General features: G+C 40.1%; 1 protein-coding gene across 1 annotated transcript; it reads left to right on the forward strand.

Annotated features, from left to right (window-relative positions):
• Positions 1-1,256: 1,256 nt before the first annotated feature.
• Positions 1,257-10,668, forward strand: ddx21 (DEAD (Asp-Glu-Ala-Asp) box helicase 21). The gene is made up of 16 exons (XM_085400412.1): positions 1,257-1,481; positions 2,895-3,131; positions 3,299-3,427; positions 3,527-3,602; positions 3,956-4,134; positions 4,226-4,343; positions 4,844-5,029; positions 5,360-5,505; positions 5,853-6,002; positions 6,111-6,272; positions 7,149-7,268; positions 7,569-7,642; positions 7,903-8,062; positions 8,337-8,471; positions 8,992-9,036; positions 9,178-10,668. The coding sequence occupies exons 1-16, from the start codon at positions 1,272-1,274 to the stop codon at positions 9,442-9,444; spliced, it is 2,394 nt and encodes a 797-aa protein (XP_085256538.1). The 5' UTR covers positions 1,257-1,271; the 3' UTR covers positions 9,445-10,668.
• The last annotated feature ends 1,238 nt before the right edge of the window (positions 10,669-11,906 follow it).

Below are 11,906 nucleotides of genomic sequence, written 5' to 3' on the forward strand. Positions count from 1 at the left end.
TGACTTGAATAAATTAGTTTAACATTTAAACCTATTTTCTACACATTCCAGCACATAAAATAAAATATTTTTTGTGTTTTCACTCACTCTTTCAAACAGATGCAAGTAAAACACAGCAGAAAATAAATAAAGTCAAAGACTCAGCGGTCCTTTTGCTCTATTTTCACCTGTAAAGCAGGAGCAGGGTAGGCGGAGGGTTACCCTGGTGTAGGTGTGCTGCGGTCAGTTGAAGAATCCGCGCGAGTGTCTCTGTGAGTTTCCCATCACGTCGTAGCTACTCGGTGCTTGCTCGGAAGTTTAGGGGTTTTTTTCGCTGTAAAAAGAAGTTTTCTTCCCACGCACGATGGACGCTAATGTTTTTGTCACTTTTTATGGAATCAAACTCAAAGTAAGGTCAGTACTTCCACACTTTAAACGCTGCACGCTCATACTCTCTCCCGCACTCGATATATTATCCATTGTTGATCTGCACACAGCTGCTGTCACCAACGTCGCACTTGCTTACGTCACTGTCATGAGACATTCTCGCAAAAAAAATCACGGTTTTAGTAACGCAGTAACGCAGCGTTCCTACGGGAAAGTAACGGTAATCTAATTACCGATTTTGCAATAGTAATCCCTTACTTTACTCGTTACTTGAAAAAAGTAATCAGATTACAGTAACGCGTTACAAGTAACGCGTTACTGCCCATTTCTGGTGGTCACTACAGTGGACAGCTATTCAAAGGATGTTTTCTTGCATTTGTGTCAGTGTTGATGGTATACTTGGACATAAACCACTACATTGGACACTGATGTGTAACTCCATACCCTGCCACCCACTGGTTATTTAATATTACTATAGATGTATGACGTGTTTCATTGCAATTATTGTTATTTAACCCCATCATGCATGAATTATGACAACCTCAATCAGTATTTTTATTCATCTTTTCATGCCTAAAGACGAATAAAAATACTGATAGGCTTAATAGACAGTGTACAATGTGAAACTACTACAGACTCTATATGAAGTATGTTGATGTGGTTGTGATTAAATTCAATTAAATACTGTTAGGGCTGTTTGGCTACTTTTTTCACCATTTCAGTTACTTGATTCTAAGATTTGTTTTCCCTCTTGAGATCCGAAAATATTTTTTACCTAACATTTGATTTTGTTTTCATTGTTATAATTCGTTGTGATTTTGCTGTAATTATTTCACGTTCGTAAGAAAATTGTTACTAATATTCTTTCTTGTCTTTTGCTTATCCGGAGACTGGATATAGTGTCTATGAGGTCTATTTCTGTACCCGGATCGCGAACACGCGTCGTTGCGCCGCCCTGCGCGTTCCTTTCCGTCCGCGTGCCCGTGGGTTTTACCTGTGTCTACGCTGAGGGTTTCCAACAGGGAAGAGAAATGCCATCAAAGATCATTTTTGAAACTGAGGATCAAGCAATGGACGAAGAAGTAGACACTGTCGTGGAAACTAAAACCCTAAAGGTGAGCAAAGCAGGTCGTCTCGACCTGGAAAGAAAGAAAAATGGTTTTACTCGCGGCTCGGCTCCTCCATGTTTTGGCAGCATGTGGCTGAACATGCTAACTAGCTAACCAGACAGCTAACTCTACTTAACTGTTAGGAAAACTGAGAGAGATAAGATAACAGTGTGTAGCGAACTTAGCAGTGACGTATTTTTGCGCTCATGTCCCGTGCTGTTTTAAACTTAAATTTTGTAATGAAGCGGAAGAGCAGCAACGTGGTCCGATGGTGAGCTAAGTTAATGTTACCACACAATGCGAGTGTTAGCCATTTAACCATAGCTAAGAGAAGATCACGTGGCATGCCCACGTGTCTGAGAGTTGATCGTGTGGTCTGACGAAACTGTTTACATTGGAGTATACATCCGCGCTGTAAACACGAACTAAGTTTTGTTTACTTTATAGCCAGACGTTCTAAAAAAAAAAAACCCCAAACAAATACTACGTAAAACAGTAAACAACACTTTACTTATAACTATAGGTGCTGCCGAATATCACTTTGGTATGCTAAATACACTAAATTCGCTAAAGTTTGTATGGCCGCCTAGAATTAAGTTTTGTCAGACTTACAAGGTAGATGGCTGATTAGTGTTCGTATTGTCAACCTCAGGTCAGGATTAATAAATCAACCGTTTAAACTGGGAAACACAGTTTGGCTGGTTCTTTGGTCGAAATGATTTATTATAAGTTTGTTCGGCTAATGTTATCTGCGGGTGGCAGTGCAGGAGAGGAGCCGTCTTATTAGCAGCGGGCTCATGTCTGGTTATTAAAGTAGTATTCCTTTTTTTATTTTTTATTTCATTAAGTCATTAATTTATTCAATAAAATGTCAATATTTGGGGTCAGTCACCACGCAGATATCCATATAGAAGTGTTTTGTCTTTTGTTTAATGTGTTTTCAACGTCACTCATTTTTATAAGTGGCTTCATAGTCCAGTGGTTTACATTAAGCAAAATATTCCTGTTATGATGCAGGGAGGAGACACTAGTTATTTTGGTGTTGTCAGGAAGAGCATCCAGCGTAAAAATCAGCCAGACATGCAGAGCTGCCCACTGAGGTGGACCCTACTGAATAAGAGAGCAGCTGGAAGTAGCTTCAGACCACTTTAATGCCAAAAACCACCCAAATAACTGTAGTCTTTGAATATTTTGCCAGCAGAAAGGTTGTGTGATACAGCAGATGCACATTAACCACTGCAATATCTAAATGACGTTTTTGCTGATAGTAGGACAAAAAGCACAACATTAGCCAACAATGTGTGGAGGAACTGAACTGAACACTTTTAAACTTTGAGTAGCTACAGAGTCCTTGGGGTTCCTGAATTTCTTACTGTTTTGTGTCTTAAAATGAAATAAAAAAAAAAATAAAAAAAATAGAACAAGACCAAAGAGGGCAAGAAGCTGAAGAAGCAGCAGCAGCAGCAGCTGGAAGAGCAGGAGGATCCAGATTGCGAGCCTCCTGCACCCAAAAAGAAAAAGAAAAAAGACAAGCTTGCGGCAGACCAAGTGAACGAAGACCTCGATGAGGCCACTGATATGAATGGCAACAGCAATGGTGTTGAAACATCAAAGAAGAAGACTAAGAAGAGCACTGAAGAACAGACAGACACAGAGGTCAGTGTTGATTGTCCTTAGCCAAAGGTCTAATTTTGGAACTAATGGACAGTTTATGGGCATATTAATACATCCTGTTTATATTAGGGGAATATAATAATTTTGCCTATAAAGTGATCTCTCTGTAATATTTGTAATATTTGATCCACTTCTTTTCATGGGATTAGAAAATCAAGAAGAAGCAAAAGAAGGCAACTGCAGAGGCAGCAACCAATGGACATTCCACCCCAAACACCCCGGTTCAGACACCATCCCAGTCGAGCGAAGATTCGGCCAGTGACAGCGAAAAAGAAACGGTAAGATCTGCAGAGAGAATGTCTTTTGCTTTTCCCAGCACATCTTCTGGCTTCAGTTACAGGTTTTAAAAACAAAACTGACTTTGTTTTCTTGTTTAGGAAGAGACACCAGAGCAGAAGGAAGGTGCATTCTCCAACTTTAGGATCTCTAAAGTCACTATTGACAAACTGAAAGGTAATGTCAGAACTTTCTACCCTATTTTCATTAATTTATTTTTAATTCTATTTATTTTTATACAGTGCCTCAGAATTAGAAGGTCACTGGCACATGCAAAGTTCTTGACATGCTTGGTGCGTCATAGTTTTGGGTAGTCATGTTGTTAAGTCTGACTTCAGCTTTTTATGTAATGAAGAATTACAGAATTTATTTGAATATTTATAGACTTCTGCAAGCTTTCTAGGGCTAATCTAACATGGGCATAGGAGTTGTTGAAGTGCTTCGAGGTTTGCTAAATAATTAACTAATAACTAATTACCATTGATTCTCTTTCTTTCTCTGTGTTCCACACTATTACTGTCCCTTTTTAGCCCGAGGAGTCTCTTATCTGTTTGACATTCAGGTAAAGACATTTAATCATGTCTATGATGGAGAGGACGTAATTGCCCAAGCCCGAACAGGAACAGGAAAGACTTTCTCCTTTGCTATCCCTTTGGTGGAGAAGCTCCAGAAGGATTCAGTGGACATGGCCAGAGGCCGTCCTCCCAAGGTACACGCCCATACACAGCAGAGGTAGTGAATATTTATGGACGCTGTGATTCTGTGTGACTGAGTATTTATTTATTTTTTTTTAACTATAGGTTCTGGTGTTGACTCCAACCAGAGAGTTGGCTATCCAGGTTGCTAAAGACTTCAAAGACATCGCTAAGCGCGTATCTATCGCCTGTTTCTATGGAGGCAGCTCCTACAACCCACAGAGTATGTCACATACAACAACACAGTTTTCTTTAAGTCAAATAGTTTTGGATGTTCCAGTTAGAAAAGAGGGATGTTATACATGTATTACACATTTTAATTTAGCAAAAATTGTGGTTCTATCCACCTTTTTTGCTTGAATGCCTCAAATGCACTACTTTTAACCTTTTGACTGCAGTAATTCAGGGCAGACACAAGGTGGCAGGACTGTATACTGGAACAGCGCATGGGCTTTTTTTTTTTTTTTGTAGTGTATGATTCATGGGATTTGCAAATTAACTTAATAACTGGGATTGCTTCAATCATGACTTCAGTTTCAGTGACTGTAAAATGTCGATGATAATCAGGGTAACTGAGACCATTCCTTCACTGCTGTTTTTTCTAGAAATAGATTCTTAAGTAGATGTCAGAATATTTTTAAATGCAGTTTCTGTTTGCTGTTTTCAGCTTGCTTTATATATTGTTATGAAATAAAACTCTTTTTATTAACCTTTTCCTTCCAGTTGATGCTATCCGTAATGGTATTGATATATTAGTTGGAACCCCCGGTCGCATCAAGGACCACATCCAGAACAATAAACTCAACCTCACCAAAGTCAAACATGTTGTTTTGGATGAAGTGGACCAAATGTTGGACATGGGCTTTGCAGAACAGGTCGAAGAGATTTTGGGTTCATCGTATAAGAAAGGTAAAGTTCAGTCTCTGGGTTTGTATGTTGAAATATGTATATAGGCCAAAATGAGCTGATAGTGTTTTAGTTTGTTTATCAAACTGCCAAAACGTCTGCCTTTGTAGAGGTGCTCACACTTCCTGATGATCAGTTAATCCAGTGTGAATGTGATTAGCAGCACCTTGCTGCTATTTAGCCTCTTATCTGCTAGGGTGCAAGGGTGTACTTAGTTTCTCACAGGACTGCATAGAGTCCTCTCCTTTTTACACGACTGTTTACTGAAGTAGTAATTGTTTTAGTTTGGTTATATATGTAAATTTTAATGTCGTGCACATCTCTCCTGTTTAGACGCCGACACCAACCCACAGACTCTCTTGTTTTCGGCTACCTGCCCACCTTGGGTGTATGAAGTGGCAAAGAAATACATGAGACCCAACTGCAAACATATTGACCTGATTGGCAAGAAAACTCAGAAAGCTGCGACAACTGTGGAAGTAAGTGTGTTTGTGTGGGAGGGAGACGTAGAGGCTGAGACTGGTGCAATTTAACAAGCGTTACAGCAGTCTTGGGTCTTTGGTTTACATTGCTTAGAGATGCTTGCATGCAGGGCCAGTTAAAGTAACGGACTGTAAAATGAGCTCGCATACATCTCCACCAGGAAAACCCAGCAAGTTCATTTGCAGTAAAAATTGCTGTATTTATCATCATCCACTTCAGTGAAGTTGTAATAAAGTACAAGTTTTTAGCCTGCCAGTTGGATTAATGAAAATCTCTCTCCTCTCACGCCCCGCTTTCCCCCGCCCTGGTGAATCATTTGTCTCTGTTTCTTTTTCTACTGTAGCATCTAGCCATAACATGTCACTGGTCACAGCGTGCGGCAGTGATAGGCGACGTGATTCAGGTGTACAGTGGCAGCCATGGGAGAACCATTGTCTTCTGTGAGACAAAGAAAGAGGCCAATGAGCTTTCCATGAATGCATCCATCAAACAGGTAGATGCACATACTTGCATGGTGCACATTTAACAGACTGATGTGTTGCACATTAAATTGGTAAAATCCTCAGTAATTTTCTTTTCTTTTCTTTTTTTTTTTTTTAAGAGCACCCAGTCTCTTCATGGTGATATCCCCCAGAAGCAGAGAGAGATGACGCTGAAGGGATTTAGGAACGGCGCCTTTGAGGTTCTGGTTGCCACTAATGTTGCAGCCCGTGGATTAGATATCCCTGAAGTTGACCTGGTGGTCCAGTGTTCTCCACCCAAGGTGAGAAGAGTTTCCAGTTATCTATAAGAATTCCTTAATTATGCCTTTTATATTTATTTATTTGTTTAAATATTGTAAGAGTGTTGATTTTATACTTGTGAAGATGATGGATGAAAATGAGTGATTAAGTTGCGGTGCATGGATGTTACCTGCACACTTTCACACGATTATACACAACAAGATCACTGGGAGAGCGCATCTGCCCCAGAACGGCAAAGGTGCTGCTAACACTTTGGTGTTTTTATAATGTTTTATTACAACTTGCCGAAGTCAGCCTGATTTTTATAACGACACGCTGATGTCTGACCTTTGACCTATGACCTTGAAGCATTCCATACTAAAGTGGTGTATTTTGTTCATATTCTTTATTATGGATCTGTACACGTGGAGTAGAATTGGAAAAAAGCTTTGGGTCCTATAAGCTGTTTAAGATATATATGATTGCTATACACACACAGAGATATGTAGTGTGATTTTTTTTCTTTTTCTTTTTTTTTCCTTTTTTTGTGAAACTTTAATAACTAATTCAAATTAATTTTTGTCAAGGTTGATCTAGGTACTCGTGTCCTCCAAACCCATTTTTATTTGTATATAGTTTATATAATTTGACGACTCAATAAAAATAACAGTTTTGTAGATTTTTCACATTTGGTATGACTTTGACCAGATTTTCACTAAAATAAATTCTGCTCCAGCTGTTATTGGTACCTAACATCACATAAAATCTGAACAGGATATCTTGGAAACAGCAGATGCTACACTGCTAACAAACAAACAGACCTGACATATTCCATGCCTTCAAGGGAGAAATGTTGTAAAATGATGAAGCCTCAAATCTTTACTTTGTCTGAAGTTTTTTTTTGTGTTTATTCTCAGGATGTGGAGTCATACATCCATCGTTCAGGACGTACAGGGCGTGCAGGCAGGACTGGAGTCTGCATCTGCTTCTATCAAAGAAAAGAAGAGGACCAGTTGCGCTACGTAGAAAACAAAGCAGTAGGTATCTTTTGAAATGCTCACTTGGGCAAACAGGAGTGACGGGCTTACCTTTTTGTTTTTTAAAAAAAGAAGCTGTAAAAAAATCAGAAAAAAGAACACAATCAGTCCTACTCAGTCTTTTCTCTTTACGTGTGAGAAGGAAATGGATAAGATCCAAAGGGAAAAGAACAGAAAGGTAGAGGAGGAGGGTGTTTAAGAGGCACCGGCTAAATAAAGGCGCTTTTTACACAATCTGTGACAATGAGGCCTTCCTATGTGACTGTTAAACTAACCATTTTTTATTTGCTCTTATTTCAGGGCATCACATTCAGGCGAGTTGGCGTTCCCACTGCCAACGATATTATTAAGTCATCAAGCAAGGATGCTGTCAGGTAGGTAATTAAGGGGAGTGAGAGCCAAGGGCAAGCAATTATATTTTGTTACAGGAGTATGAAATAGTTTTAATTGTTTACTATTTGAAAGCTTGTATTCAGTCAGCCACAAGGTGTTATTAATAATCAAGGGCGATGCTTTAGTACTGGCAGCTTGGTGGTCCCACGAAGCCTCTGCCTTAATCATGACACTGCTGAATGTGAAAAATCTTTCCTGACTGCGAGAGTTTGATTGTTGACTTTTCCTATACTGTGTCCAGGTTTCTGGATTCTGTTCCAGTCGCGGCTATCGGGTACTTCAGAGCATCAGCTGAGAAGCTGATTGAGGAGAGAGGAGCAGTTGATGCACTGGCTGCTGCCCTGGCCCACATTTCTGGAGCCACAAGTCTAGAGCAGAGGTCACTGCTCAACTCTGATGCTGTAAGTTATTTATGCATGCGTACAGAACTCGCTATTATGTCGTACTAGGCACCGTTCACCCTCGCATACAGCTTTCCTAGACGATAGATTTGTGTCTGCCCTTTGTTTTAAAGCCCGTGGGCGTTCTCATGCAGGCCTAACATGTTGCCCCTGCCCACCCACTAAGTATAGTGCTTGTCCTCCATCTAGTTAGAAATGCGCTGTGCCTTTAGGTGATGTATAACTGTAATTCTGCCTAATGTGTTGTTTCTGTTTTGTTTTTGTTTTTTTGCAGGGTTTCAGCACAATGCAGTTGGTGTGTTCCCAGGAGATGCATAATCTGGGTTACGCCTGGAGAACCATCAAAGAGCAGCTAGGAGAGGAGATTGAGAACCACATTCACAGAATGACCTTCCTCAAAGGCAGAACAGTATGTATACACACTCAATATGTAGATATGTGAGCTGTGGCTAGTGTATACATAGATGCTAGACCTTTGTAAAATAATGGGTATCTGTGTGAGAGGGGGAGAGGTTGTATGTTGATGGATGTCTGCGTGTGTACAGTTACAAAGGACTGGGCTCAGCGACTGTTCTACTTTCTTATAAATTGTACATTCTTGCAAAATAGTGAAAAAACCACACCCCAGCGTGCCACATGAATGATAGCAAATGGAAGTGTGAATTGGAAACTCACTGGTAAATGAAAATGCAAATTAAGAGAAGTAGTGAGTAAAATGTCTTTTTTTTTTTTTTTTTTTTTTTTTTAATAATGTATTGTCCTGTTGTATGGGAATTGAGTCTCTCTGGTCGCACAATAAGCACAAAGCTAATTATCCACAGCATGTAAACAGAGAGACATCTGTTAGTATGAGTGAACATATGTGACCATGTCTGTTTGACACAGACATTGAAAAACTCGCCATCTCATGCTTATTGTTTTTCTAACAGGGAGTTTGTTTTGACGTCCCAGCTGATAAAGTCAAGGAGATTCAGGTGGGAACAACAATAACCCCAACATCTGTTCAACATATGTAGTTGACTTCTTGTAAATGTGAAAAAAAGTGAAAATATATATTTCAACAGACTGGCAGTCCTGTTTGAAATCCTTTGTCTCCAAACTTGTTCTTCCATTAGGAAACATGGCAGGACGGTCGCCGTTGGCAGCTCACTGTGGCCACAGAGCTGCCAGAGCTGGAGGAGAAGCAGTTCAGTAACCGTGGTGACAGAGGCTTTGGCAGTGGTAACCGTGGTGACAGAGGAGGGTTCAGAGGCGGCAGGGGAAGGAGTTTCGGTGGAAACGGTGGCCGTGGCAACGGGTTCCGGAACGGCGGCAGCGGCGGCGGCTACGGCAACAACAGAGGGGGACACAAACGCACATTTAACCAAGCGTTTGATTACTAAAGTACTAATGTGTGGACTGATAGGACAGACTGTCACTCAGCTGGGGTGGCAGTGGTTCTTATTGGCTGGCTGGTCAACATTCTCCATCATTAAACAAGTTTAATTGTGTAATTTCATATAGAATTAATTGAATTACAGAGTTTGAGACATAATTTTAACAAAACGTGCTATCGGAAGAGTAATACTAAAGGTGCAGTTTACCGTAAAGCTTGATATTTATTTCCTCTGGTCTGTTGTGCATGTCATCCATCTAGATTTTTTATTTTTTTTGGCTCATCTGCACAGGTTTGGAGGCATGTGTAGCAGAAATGTTTGCCTTCTCTTTAATATAATGTGACTAAATTTCATTTAATCTGGGCTGCTGTTTAATGTAGGTAGTGTTTTGTTTTTTGTTTTTTGTTCAGATTTTTTTAAAAACCCATTTAGGACAGCACACGTGTCTTTTAGTCCCGTTATATTCAAGAAAAGACGGACATCTTTACACCACACATCTCCAGAGTTGGGCAAATCCCACCAAAATATTCCAGATGGATACATAACTCTGCAGGACAGAGGAGATTTTTTTTGGGGGGGGGGGGGTGAGATGTTACTTTAATTTACAGATAGTTATCTAAAAATGGTTTAAAATGAAAATCTGTGTACCGTACCATATATACAAAACTAAGACTGGCAGCCATTTTTGCGATGCCTGATGTGCATTTCTTTAAGGTGGCACTTTAGCTGAAACTTTTGGAATGACATTGCAACTAAATAAACAAGCACCAAATGTAATTACTGGTTATATAACCTATATTGAAATCTTGGCAATATTCAATAACATGACCTAAAGTTGGAAAATGTCATCTATTGGGTTTTAGGTAAAGTGTTCATTTTTATGAGTGTTTGGGGAACATTGGCAGCAGTCACACTTAAGGCTTTTGTCCAAAATGGAAGATGCACAATCTTGTTCACGTCACATTTGATGTACGAGTGTGCTATCAAACCTGTTCAGTATGTTGCACTGTCACGTTTGAGATGGTTCTACTCTGCACCCGCAGAGAACAGCGATGGTGTTGACCTTTACAAATGTGCTCAGTGTCAGATTGCTGCCTTACCCTCAGCTGAAACCTCTCTCCCCAAAAATATGTTGGATGATTGCTTTGCAATCGCCTCTATTTAATAACTTTTGTCTACTGCTTCCATTCATTTGAATGAAATGACTTCTTCATTAAAAAGGTCAAGTCATGTTGTGTTTATTCCTTCCAAAGGGGTAAAATAAGTACGTAACATGCTTATGAAATAGTTTAAGGCATTCGTCTTCTGTCAGAATCAGACTGGCAATAAACTACACTCACTGAGCACTTCAATAGTAAAGTATCTAATTAACTAGTGGTAAGAAGGCATCTCAGTGCATTTAGGCACGTAGAAATTTTCAAGATGACCCATTGAAGTTTAAACTGGGCATGAGAATGGAGATTCAAATAAGTTTGAATGTGGTGTGGTTTTTGATGCTAAACAAGCTGGTTTGAGTATTTCAGAAACTGCTAATCTACTGGTGTCTTTTCCACACAATCATCTCTGATTTGCAGAGAATGGTCTGAAAAAGAGTAAAATATCCAGTGAGTTCTACAATTGAAAATGCCTTGTTGATGCTAGGTCAGAGAGAAATGGTCCCAAACTGCCCAGAGTTGATAGGAAGGCAGCAGTGACTGTAATAACCACCCCGATAGCCACTCCTATCACAATGGCCAGAATTCGCACAGAATAACCAAAACTGGGCAACAAAAGCTTGAAAGACTGATGAGTCTTGATTTCTGATGCATCATTTAGCGTAAACGGTTTGAAAACATGGATCCATCTTAGTTTGTATAAACAGTTCAGGCTATGGGTGGTGGTGTAATGGTCTAGGTCAGTGGTTCTTAACCTGGGTTCGATCGAACCCTAGGGGTTCGGTGAGTCGGTCTCAGGGGTTCGGCAGAGCCTCCGCCATGACATGCATGGCTCATTTTGTGCACCAGTAAAAAAATCACATTTTATTTTTCACTAAAGAGGGGTTCAGTGAATGCGCATATGAAGCTGGTGGGGTTCGGTACCTCCAACAAGGTTAAGAACCACTGGTCTAGGTGATGTTTTTTTTGGCATGCGTTGGACCGCCAAGTGAGCAACATTTAAATGCTGCAACCTACCTCTGTTCCTTTGTGACCACGGCAGCAGGAAAATGCACCACGCAAAGCTCAAATAATCTCAATATGGCCCCCAGTCATCAGATCTCAATCCAATAGAGCACCTTTGAATCTATAAAAAGGTGCATTTACATCATGGATGTGCAGCTATGTGGACCATAATCTTTGAGGAACATTTCCAGCAACTTGTTGAATCTATGCCGAGAGGTCCAGCCCAGTGCTAGCAAGGTCGGCCTAATGAAGCATGTGGTAAATAAATATAATACTAAGTGCACGGGTGGATTATTAACAGTTTTGTTT

Source organism: Rhamphochromis longiceps, linkage group LG1 (genome assembly GCF_057381845.1).
Source record: "Rhamphochromis longiceps isolate RC_006_pf linkage group LG1, R_longiceps_female_GT1.1, whole genome shotgun sequence".
Classification (NCBI taxonomy): domain Eukaryota; kingdom Metazoa; phylum Chordata; class Actinopteri; order Cichliformes; family Cichlidae; genus Rhamphochromis; species Rhamphochromis longiceps.